Raw genomic sequence first — 23,527 nt, 5'->3', positions numbered from 1 at the left:
GCAGAGGGCTTTATGATACTGCAATGAAGGGACTCTTTGGCCCAACTTGTCCACACCAACTAAGCTGGCATTCTAGGCTTGTTCCATTTGCCTGAATTTGGTCCATAATCTTCTAAGTCCTTTCCATCCATATACCTGTCCAAATGCTTTTAACCATTGTATTTGTACCGGTTTCTGTAATTTCTCCTGTCAGCTTCTTCCAAATATGAATTTCCTTTGAATGAAGCATTTGCCTCTCATTTTGTGCAAGACATTTCTTAGTACAATTTAAGGTGATACAAAGAACTCATATGTCCAAACTTAAATTATCTCATTCCTATGCAGATATTGATCCACTATGTGAGAAATGTAACATTTTGAAGGTTCTTTGATCCATATGTTCTTGGAGTGCCCATATTTCCAAAAAGAATACATAAAGTTGTGTGTCACTCATTTTTAAATATTCAGGAAAATTTGAATTAAGCAATGAATCACAGAAGCATATATATTTCATAAAATTATCATATTGTTGGGTCAAGGGTACAAATTCTATATCATTGTCAATGTCTGAAAACATTCTCTTATTTTTGCTACCTTCAAATACAGGACAAAGATTAAGAAAAGGCAAACCTCAAAGATATTCTTAAAACATTTTTGTAATTATTCTTCAGCAATTTCATGAAGAGCTGGCACTGCAGATGGTGGTCAGCACTGGCATGGTGAGAGAAAATGTCTTCAAGTATGCCTGGTTCTTCTTTGAGCTTTTGGTAAGTATGCTTTATTTATAAAATGTGTAGATTTCATCTATGGGAACCATTTAGTATCACTCAAGTTCATTTCACACAGGGCTGAGTTAAAATTGCTGGGATGTGTCACAGACAAACATGTTGTTCTCCTTTTTGGCTTGTGAAGTTCCCAGTTGAATATAGTACTGGATCAGTAATCTAGAGGCCTGAACTAACAAATGAAAAACCAAAGATCATAATCCATTACGGCAGTTGTGAAATTTAAATTGAGTTCGTGATCTGAAGTTTAAAGAAATATAACAAAATAACTAAAAATAATAATCCTTCACTAGTTAAACAGGAAAGTCTGCAGATCCAGTAATGGTAATTGACACAACAATGGTGGAGAAACTCAGCAGTGCTATTTATGTAGCAAAGATAAAGATGCATAACCAATAATTCAAGACACTATGAATAAAATGGAGGGGGAGGGACAGGGAGTGGATCACAGACCCACAGGCAAAAGGTCATCATTGGATATAGGTGGAAGGGCAAAGAGAGAACAAAAGCAGCCAAATGGAAGCCAAAGAGGTTGATTTTAATGCCATCAGGTTGGAGAGTGCCCAGATAGAATATTCGGTGCTGTTACTCCAGTTTGCAAGTAGCCTCAGTTTGGCTGTACATGAGACCATAGACAGATTGGTCATCATAAGTGTGGGTGTAGAATTGAAATGGTTGACCACATTGAGATCCCTGCTATTGCAGCGGACAGATCAAAGGTGTTCAACTAAATGATCTCCTAGTCCACATCAGGAGCACCAGATGCAGTAGATAACTTGTCTTGTCAACGGCTCACAAAAACTGCAGTTACTGGAATCTGGAGCACAAATTTCTGGAGGATCTCAGTGGGTCAGGCAACATCTGTGGGTAAAATGGTCAGTCTTGATAAAGGGTCCCAACCCAAAATGTTGACTGTTCATCGCTTTCTGACCCGGTGACTTCCTCCAGCAGCTCATTGTTTGCTCACCTAAATGTTGTGCCAGATTCATGAAGATGGTTACCTCTGAAATAACATTGCAAACCATTTTAGGGTCAATGGCAATTAATGGTGGTCATCAAGTATGCCTTATTCTTCTTTGGTAAGTAACTTTTGGCTTACCAAAGTGCACAAATATTCTGCAGAAACTCATTTGTATCACCATATCCTATTTCATACAGATGTAATCTGAAACGATGGGATTGCATCATAGACTGTCCCACCAGATTTCCAAGCATGTTCTCTTTTTTTGCCATGTGAAAAATGTTCAATTACTTTAGCTCACTTTCTTCTTCACAATTTTTTTTTTACTTTGCCAATGTAAAATTTACTTTTGATTTTGATCTTGCTCATTTTGCACATGCCTATCCCAATCCCCTATTATCTCCTTGGCTCTTTATTTGATTACACCAGCTTCTTTATTTCGTATGAAAAATTTTGAATGAAGTTTGTATTTTTTTTGTAATGTGACACTATTGTCACAATCTTTAGCTTTTTCCATCACCGTGGTGGCCAGCTGATAAAAGCCTTTGCCTCAGCGATCTGATGCAGAGAATGTGGCTTCATTTTCAGTAGGACAAATATAGAGTCTAAACTCTTCAATACTAAACAAATGCTGCACTGTATGTGATGAGATGAGACAATAAATCAAAGCTCTGTCAAACCTCTTGGTGAACATTAAAGTTCCCATGCCACTTTTAAAGAAGAAAGGGGAGTGTTCCCCAAGCCCATGCAAAACACAATTAACCAGTTTCACCAAAAATATTATTCAGCCGTGATGTCACTCCTCTTTGTGGGATTATAGCAACTAGTTGACTACAAATAGCTGTCTTTAAATTAAGGTTTAAATTGTGATCAATAAATGCAAGTTAATTTGATCTTCCTTGGTGATCCCTTTGGATCTAGTTTCACAAATGTTTTTGTCACACATGAAAGGTTAAAAGCATGGCCCAGTACACCTGCCAGATGGACAAGCAGGATTCTACCCGAAAACACCGTTTCTCTGATCGCTTCAATGATGACATCACCACTATCGTCAATGTTGTTACTTCAGAGATCGCCACAATTCTTATGAAACAGCAGAAGGTTCTGTCCTTTATTTCAAAATATTTTTGTTTAATCTGTAAATCTTCAAAAATGTTCAATGTTATGAGTATGTTCTCCTATTGTCAGTGACATTCATGTTGTATTATTTTACCATTAACTTTCATCTTTTTTTAAAAAATGCAGTAGCATCTACTTGGTTAAAATGGGCTGGTCCAATCAAACCAATGGTTCAATTCTGATTCCAATCAGTTGACTTCCAACTAGAGAACCTGTGTGAGAACCATGAATGACCTAAAAACTGGAAAGTTATGAGATTAAGTATAGGGATGATGTAAAGAATGGCAAAAACTTTCCACATAACAATAGATTTTTCTCATATGAGCACAGATGACAGTCAAGGAAACTTAGCCTAGCATGAGTCAGTACCCTTGCAGAAGGGCAAGGGAATAAGTTAAAACATGTTGAAGAACTATTCCATTGCTAATTGTTTCATTACATTTCTTTGTCTAAGATGAGCATCATAAAATCAACTATAGTGCCTGACTATTTCAAGAAGTTAAACTTCCAAAAAGCATATAAAAGTAATATTTTCCTTTAATTGCCTATGATTTACCAACAATCATTCTTGGGGTATTGGATTGCAGGCATTGTTCATGTTTATTATACCTCTTTTGGAATATCAACATTTTTTTCATTCACTTAGAATGGAAAAAATCACAGGTTCACATATTTCACTGTGTTCCTATACTTTTGAAAATTAGACATTAATCTTATCTGCATTCGTCTTGCAAATTTCAAATCTTTTAGAATTTTTAAAATATAAGCTTTTAATCATATGAACCCTAACCCTAACCTGTTCCCTTACGGTTTAAATACTGATATACCCAATCAGGCCAATGGCAGGGCTATTATACAAGAGGTGACAATCAGTATTTAAGGCCCAATTAGATCATGAGGGGGCAAGAGGGAAGACTGAGATGTTGCCGACCTGACAGTAGCATTGAGTTCACAACCTAAGGCAAGCACTGAAGGTTGGTACCATATGGAACAGGAGTACTCTTCCTGGGCCATGTAAGGAAGGTTTTGCCCTTTCCCAGGGCTGATGATTTATATATTTACTTGGTTACCACACAATAGATGTCCATTCTGGCCAGTGAAACCTATAACCCAATCCATTTTTGGAGATGTTCAAACTTCCTCATCATGAAGTCTGCCAATAAATCTTAAGGTGCTTCCCTGGCTGTGAAATGCTGAGTGCCTGTTTGGCAGCCAATTTGGTTTATTTTGGTGGTGGTGGTTGGGGGGGGGTTTCAATGGGGGAAGGGGGGAAAAATTTACCTAAAATAATTCAAATGAGGCCTTCCAAGTTCCTAATCCTGCTATTGGACTCCCAGCACCCTCCTTGAATTTGTCGTGATTAAAGTCTTTGTCTATAACTCAACTCATTTAGAATCAAATCAAATAAATCACTAAAACTTTTTCAGATCTTATGAGCTATTTTTTTTTTGCTGATGATGTATTGATTTTACATTTACTTAATCGTAGGAAACTGAACAAGCTGAAAAAATCAACATAAGCTTGGCATTTTTTCTGTATGATCTTCTGTCCCTCATGGACCGTGGCTTTGTGTTCAATCTAATCAAAAGTTATTACTGCCAGGTAAAGTATAAATGTTGGTATTGCATTTCTGATGTAGAAATCCTCAGCAACTGTGAAGATAAAGTTCATTTATCAGATGATTGTACAAACACAACCCAACAAAACAGCATTCTCGTGTCCTCAGTGCTGCACACTGCAAACATACATCTTCTTTGGCTTGGCTTCACGGACGAACATTTATGGAGGGGTAAATGTCCACATCAGCTGCAGGCTCGTTTGTGGCTGACAAGTCCGATGCGGGACAGGCAGACACGGTTGCAGCGGTTGCAAGGGAAAATTGGTTGATTGGGGTTGGGTGTTGGGTTTTTCCTCCTTTGTCTTTTGACAGTGAGGTGGGTATATTATTGTTAAATAAATAGTTGCGTCATGGAAGGTTTGTAGTTGTTCATAGTCATTCAGTAGTCTCACTGACCATGGGAAGAAACTGTTTCTCAGCCTGGTGGTTCTAGCTCCGATACTCCTACATCTCTTTGCTGATGGGAATAGCTGAAAAATGCTGTGTGTGGGATGGTAGGGTCCTCACTGATTTTGCAAGCCCTCTTTAGACAATGATACCACTAAATCTCATTGATAGGGAGATGGTTCATTCTGTGATTATTCAAGAATATATAATTATGTTCTAATAAAAAAACAATTATCCTGTCATCCTTGGAACAGACTATCATCATTATAGTTCTGACTCAGTTTTCCGATATCCAGACAGGTGGGAGAGGGGTTGAGGCATGGGGGTGAGTGGGTTTGTGTGTGTGTGCGCATGTGTGCGTGTGTGCGCGTTTCATCAATATTTTTTTCTGACTCATTCCATTGTAGCTATCCAGCAAACTGCAGTCAATACCCACCCTCATCTCCATGCGCTTGGAGTTCCTGAGGATCCTCTGTAGCCACGAACACTATCTCAGCCTGAATCTTTTCTTCAACACTAACCTGTCTGCACCTGCTTCCCCTTGTCCTTCAATATCATCACAGGTAAAGAGTGAAACTTATCAAATCCAAACTCTTTAGTTCTATAAACATTATTATGTACTTGCTTAGACTGCTTATGTTTAGTAAGTTTCATGTGCAACATGTTCCATTAATAGAGTTGGGCAGATTGGGAGTAGTACTTACTTATGACATCAAGACATGGCCACAAAGTTCCTCTAAGTAAATCCAAAGTATTTGTCCAACATTGGAGATATACATTTCTAATATGATAACTGCCCAATTTCATAGGACTATTCTGATCTTATAATTTACAATAGGACCAAAAGCTAAGTTCTAAATGCATTAAGCACATTTTTTCCATCAGAAACATAAAAAATGTTATCCAACTTTTCCCTTGTTGCCAATCTGCAGGCCCAAAATCAAACATGTTTGCAGCTAACAGCTCATTTTTTCACTTGCATAACTCTTGTGCCCTGGATATGGCTTCATCATCTTTGACCCTGAAAACTGTGACCTGCAATGTGTTCTGCTAGTTAAATGTCATGGGGTCAAAAAGTCATACAGCACAAAAATAGGTAATTTGGCCTAACCTATCCATGATGACCTTATTGCCCATTTTAATCGCATTAGGACTACACCCTTCTGTGTCTTGACTATTTAAGTAAACATCTAACTGCCTCTTAAACATAGTTATTGTAATTGGTTCCACCACCTCCTCTGGCAGCAGATTCCAGATCTCAACCACATAAAAAAGATTCCCCAGAGCTCTTGCAACTCCATCCTTTAACCTTAATCCCCTCTTGTTGTTGATATCCCTCCCATAGTTAAAGGAGTTTGAAATGTTACTCACTGAGGTTGATAAATTTCTATTATTATTTGCTGACTGCACTGTTTGAAAAATATGGCTAAAATATTTCCCTTTCATTATGCAACATTGATATAATTTGGTAGACATGTTGATAAGTAGGCTATTTTAATGTCATGTATAGTTGTAGATTTTCTTCATGTGACTACAAGTAGTTTCTATTAATGGAAAATGCTAATAAAATACATTTTCATGTCATGTGAGTATTTTCCCTCAATTTGTATCTTTGATTGCATTTTATTCAATAGAACTCAAGTTCATGTTCAAGTGTTCAAGACCAAAAACTCGCTAACATGTTTGAGCTCTCAGTTGATTATCGTCAGCAGCACTTTCTAATTGGGCTCCTCTTCACTGAACTTGTCACAGCCCTGGAGACTGAAACAGAAGGGTATGGCATTTTGAATTTTGTGGTGGGGTAACTGGAAACAAAAAAACTCTTAACTGATGGATGGAATGAACTGGAGCTCCATCAATGAGTATTATGGAATCTATTTCAAAATCTGTTTCAATCCTCCATTGAGTTCCTTGTTGGGGTGGTGCCAGGTGCAAAGTCACAAAATCAAGGTTAAATACAACAATGGAGAGAAATGGAACAAATCCCATTGGCAGTTCTGTACCTCCCAACTGATCTGCTATAAGTCGATCTTGACTGGCACATTGGAGCAGATGAAGGTTAGTGAGTAACAAAGAGTCATAGACTCACAAAGTATTAAACAGGCCCTTTGGCCCATCTTATCCTCTGTGTAAATATCACAAGCTAATGTGATATGTCCATTGAATAGATGGAGAGATTTAACATGCCACATGTTACCAGCTTTTTCTGTGCCAATATGCTGGTGACCTTCTCACTTTCAGGCTGTGCCACTAGTATAAATCAAAATGGAGAGGGAATTGGACAACAAATTAGGATCCAGGTTGAAACTTCAGAGACCTGAAAGGAAACATGCTCATTTGATAGGTGTTTGATCATCTCTTGGAGTCATGAACCAAACCTCCAATTACAGGCAAAGGGTATCCTGGGAAACTTAATGGGCAAATGAAGACTAAGGGAAGAAACTCTGGCAAAAATATGGGATGGAGTTGAAAGATGGACTGATACCTTACTAGGTTATTTCTCCAACTGGGAAAGGAATCTTTCCACTCTAATACCATCATGGAGACAGTCCAGTTTTGCTGAAGGGTATTAATACAATGTGGAAGATAGCTGTTCCAATTGATAACATAATTCAATTGGCATGGAGAATGGGCACCACAATCTGTTTCTAACAGGGGGAAGAACAAATGTGTCTCATTGATTAATTCCTATCCACCTTAACTTCAGCAGCCCCAACAATTAACCTCCTGACCTACCACAATTCCCTTGAGTCAGATAATTGCCAGCTATGGCAGGGATTGCAGGCCATTACATCCAACAAGGCAAATGTCTGTGGTGCTTCACTCCCTGATGAGCTGAATACCTTTCATGCTCACTTTGTAAAGGTAAATTCAAAGTTACAATGAGGATCCCTGCAGAAGCTGGCAACCCTGTGATATTTGTCTTGAGGCCGTCATCAGATCATCATTCAAGAAGGTGTCAGGTCCTGATGGAATTGAAAATTTGTGTCAACCAATGAGCTGGAGTATTCATGGACATTTTCAATCTCTCAATGCTGCAGTGGGAGGTTCCCACCTGCTTTATAAGGGCATCAATCATACTGGTGCCCAAGAACAGCAGAGTGAGCTGCCCATGGCACTCACTTCTGTTATGAAATGCTTTGAGAGGTTGGGCATAGTTAGACTTAAGTCGTACCTAAGGAAAGATCTAGACCCACTACAATTAGCCTACCTCCACCATCACTCCTCAGCAGATGCAATATCCCTGGCTCTCCACACAGCCCTGGATCACCTCAACAACAGCATCATGTATATCAGCCTACTTTTTATCAACTACCACTCAGATTTCAACATCATCATACCGTCAGTCTGGTCAGCAAGTTTCAAAACCTGGGCCTCTGCAGCTCTCTCTGCCAATGGATCCTTAACTTCTTCATCAGAAGTCTACAGTCAGTACAAATTTGAAACAATTCTTCGCTGACAATCAACACAGTCATACCTCATGTATGTGCTTAGCCACTGCTTTATTCTCCCTACGCCCATGACTGCGAAGCTAAGGACAGTTCAAATGCCATTGATAAATTTGTTGATGACACCACAGTTGTCAGCAGAATCACAAACGGCAATGAGGAAGGAGATAGATCAGCTGGTTAAGTGGTGTCACTACAACAACCTTACATTCAACCTTAGAAAAATTTAGGAGGGGGAAATCAGGAGAACACAACCCAGTCCTTATTGAGGGGTCAGCAGTGGAAAGGGTAAATAACTTCAAATTCTGGCTGTCAACATCTCGGAAGATCTATCCTGGGGCCTCCTTGTAGATGCAACCATAAAGAAGGCTCACCAGTGGCTATACTTTGTGAAGAGTTTGAGGAGCTTTGGTATGTCACCAAACACTCTTGCAAATTTCTACCGATGCACCTTGGAGAGTATTCTGACTGTTTGCTTCACTGCCTGATATTGAGGTGTCAATGTACAGAGCAGGAAAAGACTACAGAGAGCTGTGAACTTAGCCACTGACATCATGGGCATCAGGCTTCACTCCATTAAGGACATCTACAAGAGGTGGTGTCTCGAAAAGGCAACTTCTATCCTCATGACCCAGGTCAGGCCCTCTTCTAACTGCTACCATCAGCCTGGAGGTACAGGAACCTGAAGACAAACACCCAACTACACAGAAACAGCTTATTCCACTCTGCCATCAGACTTTTCTCAATGAACAATGAACCACAGACACAACCTCACTTTTTCTTCTTTTGCACTTTTTTTTAATGTGTAACTGATTTGTGTTAATCTTTAGTTATAAAATATCTATATCTTAGTAAAGTTAGTTTATAGGCTGGATCCAGGGTCACATGCAAGTCACACCACATTTACAGAGATTTCAGAAATAGAGTTCATTTGAGAGTCACCGAGTCTGGAAGACAAGACCCTAATGGAACTGAAGTGTGACTTAATTGATTCAAGAACAAAGGAGTGTTTGCTTCATTAGAAAAATTGAAGTATTTCAGTACTCAAAAGGAACTGCTGATGGCTTAAAAGTGCCATCTGGCATGATTATTCATGCTTTAGGACAGAACTGAAACTGAAACAGTGGTGAAGCCATGTCACATGATTTCAGAGAAACATAACTGAAGGCAAAGAGACATTTTGAAATCAGACTGAAAATAAAATGACCTTCTTGTGAAAGACACAGGGGTAAAACAGTAGTTTCTGAAGAGAGGAGATGCTGTCTTGTATTGTATTATTCTTATCATAGGAGATATGTAAAATAAGAGGCTTTAAAGTAAGTAAGACCATTCTTGATTAAGAAAGAACTCATCTTGAAAATCACAGTTCCGTAACATTAACGAGAAAGGGGGAAACATGAAAACACTATCTTTCTGAAAGACAACTCATCAAAAGACTCATGAGTTTAAAGAAATCTGAAAACATGATGCTTAAAAGTGCTTCATAATTACTTCTGAACTGTGATTTTAAAATCTTCAATCGACACAAGATGTTTGATGCTGAAGTTTAAAATTGACTTTTCAGACAAGCTCAAACTATAATGGTTTCGATTTGACACACACACATATCTACATTTGCGCATAGTGAGAATTAAGCTTAGAGATAAGAAAGAAATGTTATGTTGTTAATAGTTTAATAAAAGCTATTATTTTGAATTTACTACTGTCTGGTGAATTTTCCATTGCTGTTCCTTTATTAGTTCTAATAAGATTTTATTAGTTCATAATGAATGTAATTTATAGTAATTTTAAACTATAATGCTGATGCAAAACAATGAATTTTGTGACATGTCCATGACAATAAATCCTGTTTCTGATTCTGAAATGTGGTTGTATTCATCTTAATAGTTGTACTTAAAAGCATTAAAACTGGGGTGGCACTGTTACCACAGTGGTTAATGTAATGCTATTACAGTGCCAGTGACCTGGTTTTGAAAAGGTGTTATCTGTAAGGAATTTTTTTCCCTGTGACTGTTTTGGTTTCCTCTGGGTGCTATAGTTTCCTCCCACCTGCCAAAAACAGGGTTTGTATTGGTGTATTTGGGTGGAATGGGATTGTGGGCTGAAAAATGCCATATTTCCAAAATTAAAATTTTTGTTGCTCTTTACTGATTATTTCATGAAACAAGATGGATAGAAACTGGTTGACTGACTGATGTGTGCTTTTTCCTGCAGGATAGCTAAAGTACAGAAGAAGGCTGTCAATGGAGTTCTCAGTCTTCTATGTTCACATGATCTAGATTCCCGCTATTCAAAATCAAAGATTAAAACTAAAATTGCTGCCTTATACCTTCCTCTGATAGGAATTATAATGGATGCATTGCCACAGCTCTATGACTTCACAGGTACAAGATTTCCTTCCAATTAATATCTGTCAGTGTGAGAGTATACTCGGATCGTATATAGCAAAGGTAATATTTTATGTTTTCATAAATCATTGAAAGAGATCCTGTGCTCTCAGCAGAGGGATACTTGAATGGAAGTGAGGCTGCTTTGAGCCACCCTTTCACTGAATGATACCTTTGAGCACCACCTCCCAAAACTGTTCAGTGTTGGGAATTTTAATCTCAAATTTCCATATTTGTGTTTTTGTTGAATAACAAAGAAAATCTTATAAACCAGTAGAGACCAAGTAGTTAAATACCTGTGTGTGAGACAAGATCTTCCCTCAGTGTTTCCTTTAACAAAGGCAGTGACTGATACAGAGATCAGGTTTCATAACTGCTCTCCAGTACTTTCAAGTCAAGTTTATTGTCACCTGGTTGCACAATTACCACCCAACGAAATTGCATTCTCTGGTCTCACGGTGTAAAATATTAAGACACATAGCCAGTCATACCACATTGTTTTGGACCATGGACTGACCTTTAGGACTGTGGACTGTCATCATAAAGTATGGAATTCTGCTGAGAGCTCTATGTGTCTTGCGGTGCAGTTGGGTGGAGCTGTGCAGACAGAGAGAGAATGGAAGATTCAGAACAGCAATTGGTGCAGCAGAAGATCAGCGGTTGGAGTAGTGGAGACCAACCCAGGAGAGCTGTGTGAAAGGTACTTGCCTCATGAGATAATGAAGGGATAAAAACCACAATTTGAGAACCAAGGGAAGCCATGTAAGGAGGCCTTAAAAAAGGCTTAAAAGCAACTCAACATCAGTTATTTCTCTTTCTAACATTCAATATGTCGTCCTTTTGTTATTCAGTTGGGGATTTGGACATTCAGCTTCGGGATTGAATTCTGTGGACTGTGTTTTCAGACTGACTTGACTGACTGACCTGGATTTTTTTTTGGGGGGGGGGGGGGATTTTTCTCTTTTTGACAAGGCATTTGACAAGGTACCTATGAGAGGCTCATCCAGAAAGTCATGAGGCACGGGATCAGTGGAACCTTGACTATGTGAATAAAAAAATTGCCTTGTAGGAAGAAAGCAGAGAATAGTAATGGAAGGAAAATATTCTGCCTGGAGGTCAGTGACTAGTGGAGTGCCACAAGGATCTATTCTGGGACCCCTGCTCTTTGTGATTTTTATAAGTTGACCTGGATGAAGAAGTCAGTAACTTTGTGGATGACACGGAGGTTAGAGGAGTTCTGGATGGAGCTGAAGGTTGTCGAAGGTTACAAGTGGACATAGACAGGGTGCAGAGTTGGGCAGAAAAGTAGCAGGTGGATTTCAATCAGGATAAGTGTGTTGATGCATTGTGGAAGGACAAACCAGAAGGCTGAGAACAGGGTTAATGGTCAGTTACTTAAGAGTGTGGATGAACAGAGGGACCTTGGGGTTCAAATCCATACATCCCTCAAGGTCACTGCACAGATTAATAGGATAGTTAAGAAGGCCTATGGGATGCTGGGCTTCATTAATAGGGGGATTGAGATCAAGAGTAGAGAGGTCATGTTTCAGCTCTACAAATATCTAGTAAGACCACGCTTAGAGTATGTGATAGTACAGATTCTATCACTAATGTGTATATGTACAGATTGTATTGTAGGATGACTGTGATTGGCTGAGAGTGTAGCCACACCTACTGGCAGGTCTTAAAGGATTGCTCCTCGCCAGACCAGGTCATTCTGGACTGGTCGACTTACTTGTGATATGCTCCAGTCTTTTAGTTAATAAAAAGCCTTAGTTTGGATCAACAAGTCTTTGGTTCTTTCGACGCACTCTACAGAGTATTGTGTTCAATTCTGGTCATCTCAATATAGGAAGGATGTGGAAGAGATAGGGTGGACAGCCAGCTCCTGTTTCCCAGGACAGGATCAGCAAACACTGGAGGAAATATGTACAAAGTGAAGGGAGGGATGTTTAGGGGAGACATCAGGGGTAAGTTTTTTTTACACAGAGAGTTGTGGATGCCTGGAAAGCCTTTCAGGAAATGGTGGTGGAGGCTGGAACATTGGCGGCATTTCAAAGACTCTTAGACAGACACGGATGAAAGAAAAATAGGTTTCAGAGTAGCGAGGGTTTGGTATTTATTTTTAGGAAGGAATATATGGGTTGGCACAACATCGAGAGCTGAAAGGCCTTTACTATGCTGTATTGTTCTATGTTCTATATGCAGGACAAGTATTTTATCTATAAAAAATAAATAAATATTGTTTTGAACAAATGAGAGCCTCGGATGGTTAGTGTGAGCAGTTCCTTTGGTCGTTCAGCATTCTCACTGCCCATTGGAACAAGCTGTTCCTCAGCCTGGTGGTACTGGCTCTGATATTCCTGTATCTCTTCCCCAATGGGAGCAGATGCTTTGTGCAGGGCGGAAGGCGTTCTCAATGATTTTGCGCTCCCTCCTCAGACAATGATCCTGGTAGATCACATCGATGGCAGGGGGAGGGAGAGAGAGCAGGATAGACCTTAGGTTAGCATATTTCTTTCACATGTAAGCTTTGGCAATGAGCACCCAAGGATTGTCTGATTATAAAGGCCATCCAAATCCAAATTCAAGCCTGTCTTCAACGGCCTTCCGATGTAATATATAACAAAAACGCCAAGCAGAAATGGGTTTGGCACCAGAGTGAACCTTGTTAATGCTCAGTTCACGATTGATGCTGAATCTTCACCGCTGTATAAGAAGGCTGGACAACTGTTACAAAACCAATTCCAACTGAAACAGGTTTTTAATAATACTGCCGAATTTCAGCCAAAAGAGGAATTGGGAGTTGGCTCCAGGATAAAAACTTTGTTAGAATAGTCTAAAGAAAGAAATGGAAGTAAATATGTTTGTTGGTTTTCATTTTTATGTGAATGGTTTCTTGACAACATAAGCGTAAAATAACACTGGGAACTGATTGTCTTCAGTAGTATCAACAGGGTGAACTTTACCATCACAGCACTTCAGGTAATACATTTTTTTTTCCAGATGCTCATTCTAAGAAGACTCGCCCAGGTAGTTCAGATGGTGATGCAGATGTTAACCCCATCAATCATTCAGTTGCCTTGATGATAGCTGGAAATCCTGTAAACACAATGATGCGAAGTACTGGAATAACATTTGCATCACTGGTATGCTGGGAGTCCTTTAGAAGCATTTTGTTTGTGATTTAAATCTTAAATCTAGTGGAGAGAAAACATTTAATAAGCTAGGTGGTAACTTCATCAGAACGATTTGATCATAAGCAAAGAAAATGGTTCTTTTGTGATGCTGAGATACATCTTATAGGAAAATGTCCAATATGGAGAAATGTCATTTAAAAACCTGTTTTACATGTACTCTAAATATATATGCCTTATGCTAAATTTACATTATGTTTTCACATGGTCGCATCCAAAAATTTATCAGGGGCATTTATATGGTTCCTTTGAAGTGTGATGATTTATCCACCAATTCTAAATACTGTAACATGTTTAAAGAGGGTGTGACTCAGCCTCAGTCAGTGTGGTAAATATGCAATATTGGAGAGAACTGCATGTTGTGCCAACTTCCAAAATTCAGCTCTATTAAAATTTACAGCCTCAGTTGGGGTCCAATGGACAACCTCCACAAAGCTTCATGTAGAGCACCACCAAACAGGAACAAATTGCTTGCCGTTCTTCTTCATTCTGCTAAATAGGGTGAGATGCTTGCTATCTGCATAATACTCTGCCTAGAAAAGAGGAAGAAAATGTTGAAGAGAATATCAATAATGTTGCATGTTTTTGGTGCTATTCTCTTCTTTATTTTCTCATTTGTGCTGCAGCATCTCCCTCCAGGAATATATACCATATTGACCTGCATTTAATTTGATTATAATGCATTTCAATGTACATCTTAAAACACATTGATGATGTTCTTGAATGCGTGGCTAGGTGACTCATTCTTCATTGAGATGGCTTTGTTCACTAATGAATTTTTTGTTCATTTCGCATAGAGTTCCTTTGCCCAAGGCAATCCATGTCCATGTGCAAGAAGATTTGTACAACATTCAAGAAATGTTTGATAATTCGAAAACAGCTTTCATGCCATGCCACAAGACATTCAGAGATAGGAGCAGATGGGGGCATTCAGCCCATAGAGTCTACTCTGCTGTTGGAATCATGGCTGTAACCCCATTCTCCTGCCCTCTCCCCATAACCTTTGTCATTACTAATCAAGAACCTATCTACCTCTGCTTAAAATCTACCAAGTGACTTCATCTCCACAACTGACTATGGCAATGAATCCCACAGATTCACCACCTCTGGCTGAAGAAATTTTTCCTTATCTTTGTTCTAAAGGGATGTACTTTTATTCCGAGGCTGTTCCCTCTGGTCCTATACTATCCAACTACTGGAAACCTCTCCATATCTACTCTATCCAGCTCATTCAATATTTGGAATTTCAGTGAGATTTCACCCTCATCCTTCTAAACTCTGGCAAGTTCAGGGCCAGACCATCATACACTCCTCATAAATTAACCCATTCATCACCAGGATCATTCTTGTAAACCTCCTCTGGATTCCAGCCAATGCGAGCACATCCTTCCTGAGATATGGTGCCAAAAACTGATCACTATTCCAAATGTGCTCTAACCAACGCCTTCTAAAGCCTCAGAATTACATATTTGCGTTTATATTCTAGTCTTCTCCAAATTAATCCTAACATTTCATTTGCCTTCCTTACTACCAACTCAACCTGCAAATAAACTTTTGGAGAATCCTGCATGAGGATTCCCAAGTTCTCTTGGACCTCCACTTTCTGAATTTTCTCCCTATTTAGAAAGTAGTCTGCACCTTTATACCTCCACCAAAGTGCATGACCATACATTTCCCTTCGTTGTCTTCCATCTGCCATTTCCTTGCCCATTTTCCCAATCTGTCAAAGTCCCACTGCATACTCCCCATTTGCACAACCCACCTATCTTCATATCTTCAGCAAACTTGGCCACAAAACCATTAAATCTGTCATCTAATAAATTGACATACAACATGAACAGTAATGGACCAACGCTGATCCCTACAGAACACCACTACCCACTGGCAGCCGGGTAGAAAAGGCCCCCTTTCTTTCCACTCTTTGCCTTCTGCCAGTCAGCCAATCTTCTATCTATCTAAGTACCTTTCCCATAATACCATGTACTCTTATATTGCTTAGCTGCCGTGGCATTGTGAAAATCCAAATAAACAATATCCACTAACTCTCCTTTGACTGCCCTGCACGTTACTTCGTCGAAGAATTGTCAAGCAAGATTTCTCCTGAAAGAAACCATGTTGACTTTGGCCAATTTAACTATGTGCTTTCAAGTACCATGAAATCTCATTCTTCATAATGAATTCTAAAATCTTATGTACCACTGAAATCAAACTAATCAGCCCATAGTTTTCTGCCTTTTGGCTCTCCCTTCTTTAACAATTTTCTAGTCCTCTGGAATTATTCCTGACTCTAGTAATTTTTGAAAGATCCATACTATTCTTAGAAAGTTAACAAACATTAGCATCCTGAAGCTGTTGTCAAAACTTAACCAGACTAATCCCATAATGATAGTCACCAGGGCATTTTAGAGCCTGGGAAATTGATTTTTAATTCACCAAAGCCTGCCATTACTCAGAAATCATAAACTAGGAGGTTAGTGGATGCATCTGAGAAGTGTAATTCATCAAGGCCAAGGCAGTCTAATTCACACTCCATTCTCAATAGTACTCTGTGAATGTAACATACAGTTATTCAAAGGATGCCATAACTTATCTGACAGCTTCTCCTAAACCAACCTAAAGGGATGAGAGATGGAGGTAAATGGGAAGTACATAAATTCATGTTCTTCCACAATTTACTCACCATCCTGACTAGGAACCATGTCATCATTCTTTCTTGACAAATTAAAGTTCATGGAACTGCCCATCCTCATATGGACTAGAGTTAGGCTCACTAGAACATTCTCAAGGTCAAATATGGATAGAAACAAAATGCTGGCATTCCAAGCAACATCCACGTCCCAAGATTGATCTTTTATATTAATAATCTGAATGAATTATCATATCTTTGCTTGAAGTATGGAAACGTAAGGCAGAATATTCACCCTACCATTCCACACTCGTTTCCTTTTTAATTTAATTTATAGTTGTATTGATGAACATCCAGGTAGCTTTTTAAAGCTCCCAATTAGTTTTGTTAGCTTCTACATTATTTTTAGAGCACTGATTAACCATTTTAAAATAACAACCACAAGTATTTATTGAATTTTAACTAGCATGGTAAAAATAGTACATAGAGGAATTTTTAACAAACTCGTATCCCTTTGTAGAATGCACCAGCCACAAGCTTAATGGTTCCTGCTCTGCTGTAGAGATAATTTAGTCTAAATTTCATTTGTCTCTGATCCAAATGCAGTTCTGTTCAGCACTGCTGCAAAATTTGCTCTGTGACAATATGTGAGATATGTGAAGAAATTACTTTTTAGTGGTTTTGTGATTCTTTTCCCTACATTGTTACTAAAAGTTCTGCACTGAAAAAATTGTGATAATCCATGATACTTAAAATATGAAGCTTAAAAATCATGGCTCAGTTAATCGTTAGCAGTGAAAGATAAATAAAACATTCAGGTGCATCCCTGCATTTGAATTGAATTGCTTTGAAATAACCTTGCAAAAATGTTTAATCTTTCTTGTGATTGTGCATTTTTGTTTTAATATACTACTAAAGATGGAAATTTAGTAGTAGATTCCTGCAGCAAGAAATTAGCTGAATTGCAGAACTAACTGCTGACCAATCCGCTCCTAAATCCACTCCTGGGACCACTTCCACCATTTCTCATGGTCTTGCTCAATGCCCAATCTTATGTCAGGCAAAAAGAAGGATTTTCAGGGTTTCTCCATCACAATACTTGCAGGGGGTTTTTTTTTTGGTCATTGACTTTTGTCTGAGAGTCTTATGTCCACCCCATTGAACCATCAAAAGGTAGGCTCGGTACACTCGATTCAATTGTAAAGACAGCTAGATAAATTAACTCCACCTAAATTAACAGGATGCACTCAGTAGAACCATCAGAAATCTAACTTCACCCATTTTAACACAATCTGGCTTCAGTGATATAAAATTATAATCTTGTATTATTTTTTTCATTTATTTCTCTGCAGCCAAGCAAACAGATTAACCCACTGGCTGGTGATGCAAGTCGGACTTTGCTGATTTCCTTTTTATGGATCCTGAAGAATGCTGATCAAACTTTAATGACTAAATGGGCTTCAGAACTTCCTGTGTCTCAACTCAACAAAATCTTAGACCTCCTGTACCTTTGTGTTTCTTGCTTTGAATACAGGGTAAGGATTCAAAATAAATATTATATTTGTAGAGGGTATGTTTACATATTTAACATTGCACCTCAATGTAGATAAAAGTTCAAACTATTCCAGAATACCAAGCTGTTCTCACCACTTAAGTGAAATACAGTAAAATGCCCTGTATCTGGCACCTATGGGGATTGGTAGATGCTGGAAAAGTGTATTTGCTGGTTGTTTAAGATTGCGTGTTGTGTGATTGGTGAAATAACCACTAGGGGGGCACCAATTTTAAACCTCTGTATTTTTTACCAATTTATTTTCCGTTTTTTTTTTTGTTGGTTGCTTGAGGCTGCTGGTTGTTTGAATTCCAGATGATGGGGATTTTACTGTATGTCAATATTTTCAACTTACACCTTCATTGACTTTGTCTGCTGTACATTTGTTGCATTTTTAGCATTAATTCAGTTTTTTGGCATTTTAGTTCTTTTTAAACCAGTCTGGAAAGGTTGTTAGTTTCACATTCTAATATTTTTTATAAATTGACCGTATCACACATCTGCTCTGGCATCATGCATATATTATCTGCCGAGTGTCAACCATCTGACATTATTTCAATGATCCATACCCACATTTATTTAGTCACAAATATTGTGCACACATTTGCACTGAAGTGTTCCTTGACTCCTACATGTTTTGAGTTAGACGTTCATAATCCTCGACATTTGTCTCTATTTACATAAGCCTGGCCCATGTCAATGCTTGCAAATAGAAAGATTCATCTCAACAGTGGCATACACTGTGTATGCTCATGTCTAATTGATTTTCTTTATATTCAGCAATGCTTTTTGTATGCTGATACTTTGCCAGTTTATGACTTCATCTAATCCAATGCACAAGCCCTCCAAAAGTATTGGATGTATTAAACATACCCAAAGGTACTATTTTCTTTCTTTGGCTTGACTTCGCGGACGAAGATTTATGGAGGGGGGTAAAAAGTCCACGTCAGCTGCAGGCTCGTTTGTGGCTGGCCAGTCCGATGCGGGACAGGCAGACACGATTGCAGCGGTTGCAAGGGAAAATTGGTTGGTTGGGGTTGGGTGTTTGGTTTTTCCTCCTTTGCCTTTTGTCAGTGAGGTGGGCTCTGCGGTCTTCTTCAAAGGAGGCTGCTGCCCGCCAAACTGTGAGGCGCCAAGATGCACGGTTTGAGGCGTTATCAGCCCACTGGCGGTGGTCAATGTGGCAGGCACCAAGAGATTTCTTTAGGCAGTCCTTGTACCTTTTCTTTGGTGCACCTCTGTCACGGTGGCCAGTGGAGAGCTCGCCATATAATACGATCTTGGGAAGGCGATGGTCCTCCATTCTGGAGACGTGACCCATCCAGCGCAGCTGGATCTTCAGCAGCGTGGACTCGATGCTGTCGACCTCTGCCATCTCGAGTACCTCGACGTTAGGGGTGTGAGCGCTCCAATGGATGTTGAGGATGGAGCGGAGACAACGCTGGTGGAAGCGTTCTAGGAGCCGTAGGTGGTGCCGGTAGAGGACCCATGATTCGGAGCCGAACAGGAGTGTGGGTATGACAACGGCTCTGTATACGCTTATCTTTGTGAGGTTTTTCAGTTGGTTGTTTTTCCAGACTCTTTTGTGTAGTCTTCCAAAGGCGCTATTTGCCTTGGTGAGTCTGTTGTCTATCTCATTGTCGATCCTTGCATCTGATGAAATGGTGCAGCCGAGATAGGTAAACTGGTTGACCGTTTTGAGTTTTGTGTGCCCGATGGAGATGTGGGGGGGCTGGTAGTCATGGTGGGGAGCTGGCTGATGGAGGACCTCAGTTTTCTTCAGGCTGACTTCCAGGCCAAACATTTTGGCAGTTTCCGCAAAGCAGGACGTCAAGCGCTGAAGAGCTGGCTCTGAATGGGCAACTAAAGCGGCATCATCTGCAAAGAGTAGTTCACGGACAAGTTTCTCTTGTGTCTTGGTGTGAGCTTGCAGGCGCCTCAGATTGAAGAGACTGCCATCCGTGCGGTACCGGATGTAAACAGCGTCTTCATTGTTGGGGTCTTTCATGGCTTGGTTCAGCATCATGCTGAAGAAGATTGAAAAGAGGGTTGGTGCCAGAACACAGCCTTGCTTCACGCCATTGTTAATGGAGAAGGGTTCAGAGAGCTCATTGCTGTATCTGACCCGACCTTGTTGGTTTTCGTGCAGTTGGATAATCATGTTGAGGAACTTTGGGGGACATCCGATGCGCTCTAGTATTTGCCAAAGCCCTTTCCTGCTCACGGTGTCGAAGACAGCTCCAAGAAAAGTGCAGAGAACAAAACAAAGGACTCTACATCACCTTTGTTGACCTCTCCAAAGCCAAAGGTACTATAAGAACTGCTGATTAACCTCAAAACCCCCCCCCACAACCACATATCAGTTCAATTTTGGTGTGGAACAAAGGGACTTTGGGGTCCAAATCCATTGACTTCTCAAGGTTGCCGTGCAGGTTGATAGGATAGTTAAGAAGACCTATAGTCGGTTGGGCTTCATTAATTGGGGGATTGAGTTCAGGAGTAATGAGGTGATGATGCAGCTCTATAAATCTCTGCTGTGACCACATTTTTGTCTTCAGTTCTGGTCTCCTCATTATAGGAAGAATGTGGAAGCTATGGAGAGGTTTCAGAGGATGTTGCCTGAATTGATGCATGGTTAGCAGGGCTAGGAATTTTCTCGTTGGAGCGCGGAATGATGAGAGGTGACTTAATAGAGTCGACAAGATTATGAGAGACATAGTTAAGATAGACAGACAGTACCTTCTTCCTAGGGCAGGAATAGCCAACGCCAGAAGACATCTGTACAAAATGAAAGGAGGAAGGCTCAGGGGAGAAATTAGGGGCAAGGTTTTTTTTTACACAGAATGTTGTGGGTGCCTGGAATGCATTGCTAGGGAAGTAGTGGAGGCTGGTACATAGGGGCATTGAAGAGACTCTAAGTCAGGCATGTGGTTGAAAGAAATATAAAAGTTTATGAGGTACGGAGGATTTTGTATTTTTCATGCAAACAACATTTCAATGTTGCTTTATTATCCTATCAGGCCCATCATATATATTACAGCTAATATCTTAGTGGAAGTAACCAGGCAATCCAAGGAATTTGAGACTCATGATATTTATCTTCTCCACAGCAGTCCACAGGCATAACTCTTTATAAGAAATGTTTACAGTGGTTCACTTATGCCTGGATTGTCAATTGTTACTATAATATGAACCAACAATTATTTACTTTCAACTGTACAAAAACATTGAAAGTATTGGAAGACTTGGTACAGAGAGAAAATATAGGTCTGGGAGAAAGCAGTAATCTGCTTCCCTTTGTTTCAGGGCAAAGCAACTTCAGATAAAGTCAGTACACAAGCTCTGCAAAAGAGCAAACATACAAAGGCACGCCTGGAAGAAGTGCTTCTGGGAAACGCAGGAGCTCGTGGAGAAATGATGAAGCGGTGCCGTGGACCAGGTAAGACACCCGCCTCCTTTTGATACCCATTTATAAAACCAATTGTTTTCCTTTGGATCTTCACAAACACAGTAAGATTAATAACAATGACAATAAGTCGGAAGTTGGATTCATGAGATTGCTGTGAGGGCTGGTATTGATTCAATGGGTGGTACGGCCTTATTCTATGGCTTAAGGAAATATGAAAAAAAATGAAATGTTGAAAAAGGCTAACATCTTACAAAGCATTCGGCCTACTTGCATTTTTATCAATTAAGTATTATTCAATAAAATTAATATTCTATTTTTGTGAACACATTCTATTATTTATAATTGATATTTTGCACAGATATATGCAATAATGTGGAACTTAAGTGTAGCAGTTTCTATAGCTATATGGCTATATGTTAATCATCCAAGAGTCTTATGTTGCAGTCCTCTGCGCTGAAGCAATGGTGCGAAAATTTTGAAAAAAAAACACACATGCTAGAAATCTGAAATAAAAACCAGAAGTATAGAAAACTGTCAACAGGTCAGGCATAGTGGAAACATAAACAGATAACAAAGGTTTTTCCACTGAGGGTTGGGTGAGACAACAATAAGAGGACATGGGGTAAAGGTGGAAAGTGAAACTTTAAGGGGAACTTGAGAGGGTGGAGAGATTATCAGTGCAGGGCTATGAGATCTGGTGGAATAATAAGTCAGCACAGACTAGATGGGCCAAAAGATGTGTTTCTGTGCTGTAGTGTTCTATGGTTCTTAAGGGTCTCAGACTGAAAGGTTAATTTTCTCTCTTCCATTGCTGCCTTGCCTTGCAGAATGTTTCTAGCATTTGATGTCTTTATCTCAGGTACAATTCTTTAATTTGCTTATTAAAGGAGACTTACAAACCTCAATGTTTAGAATGGCAAGAGACCAACAAGCCTTTCTGTAAATGCTTGCAGCAGAACAGTTTCTTGAAAGTCCAAGTTATCACCTTAATCTCTCCTTCCAATATTCCACCTGCTACAGATGATCAATGATTCAAATCCCTGTTGAATATTGGACTTCATATGGCTTCTTCATTACTTGCAGTACATGTTGCATTATTGCTTTTAGAGATCCCAGGGATAAATATCCTCACCTGTCAGAGATTTATAATGCACCATTTAAATTTAGAGCACAATTACAAAGTCAAGGTTCTAATGGCAAAATTGTCATCACTTTACATAGAAATGGCAATACAAATTTAATGATTCAGGTGTTGCATCATAGACCAGCAGCAAAAAAAATTCAGCAAGACAAAGTTATTTTTGAAACAATATTTTTAATAAAAACTACTAATAATATAACATCTTACTTAAATCTAAACTTAACCCCAACTATGCTCAAATATACCCATGTGTGTGCCTGTCTGTGTGGTTTACCCAAATCATTGCAGCTTAGGCACAATTCTGGAAAATCCCCAAAGCTTAGTCTAAGAAGTCCTGGTTTGAAACTCAGAACATTTAAACTGGTGTTCAGAATTAATTATGAAGTAGATGAGACATTGCATGATCAGACTGTTCAAAACTCACAAATCCCTATCAAGTTGTTTCCAGAGAAATGTTCTTTGCAAACAAATGGTTCTCACAACTCCCCTTTTCCTTGCGTAGGGGAAACAAAACACGTGGCTTCCACAATGGTTCCAAGAATCCTGGCAAGGGTCAGATGAAATTACCATAAGAATGGTCATGATCCAATATTCTCTTGCTTCATTTACCCAGATGTGGGTCCATCAAAAATTACCATTACAATGGTCACAGTAGTTCACTGTTTTTCCTGACAAAGAGAAACAGCAGATGTGTCCATTTCACAGAGCCATTTCAACTGTATTTTTAGATTATTTGCTTGATCAATGCTGGTTTCAGTTTCAATGTCCCAAAAAAAGACTCAATAATCAGATGACTTTTCTCTGAACAGATCTATTTTCCCTGGGTAAATAATCCATTGTTCTGGTTCTTAATTGAGACCATTAACTCTGCTTATGGCTTGGACTCAGGTGCCTCTGCGTCTGTAAAAATGATGTTA

General features: G+C 39.3%; 1 protein-coding gene across 5 annotated transcripts in view; it reads left to right on the top strand.

Annotated features, from left to right (window-relative positions):
• The window catches only part of dock8 (dedicator of cytokinesis 8), a 259,931-nt gene that overhangs the window by 191,043 nt on the left and 45,361 nt on the right, over window positions 1–23,527 (top strand). For all 5 annotated transcript variants that reach the window (XM_069927656.1, XM_069927641.1, XM_069927639.1 and 2 more), the window contains 9 exons: window positions 651–746; window positions 2,677–2,826; window positions 4,333–4,446; window positions 5,257–5,412; window positions 6,484–6,623; window positions 10,513–10,682; window positions 13,692–13,834; window positions 17,861–18,043; window positions 21,367–21,499. In XM_069927656.1, coding sequence (XP_069783757.1) covers window positions 651–746; window positions 2,677–2,826; window positions 4,333–4,446; window positions 5,257–5,412; window positions 6,484–6,623; window positions 10,513–10,682; window positions 13,692–13,834; window positions 17,861–18,043; window positions 21,367–21,499 — 1,285 coding nt within the window. The remainder of the gene's footprint in view (window positions 1–650; window positions 747–2,676; window positions 2,827–4,332; window positions 4,447–5,256; window positions 5,413–6,483; window positions 6,624–10,512; window positions 10,683–13,691; window positions 13,835–17,860; window positions 18,044–21,366; window positions 21,500–23,527) is intronic.

Source organism: Narcine bancroftii, chromosome 1, assembly GCF_036971445.1.
Source record: "Narcine bancroftii isolate sNarBan1 chromosome 1, sNarBan1.hap1, whole genome shotgun sequence".
Lineage (NCBI taxonomy): Eukaryota > Metazoa > Chordata > Chondrichthyes > Torpediniformes > Narcinidae > Narcine > Narcine bancroftii.
This window is presented reverse-complemented; position numbering and strand designations above follow the sequence as displayed.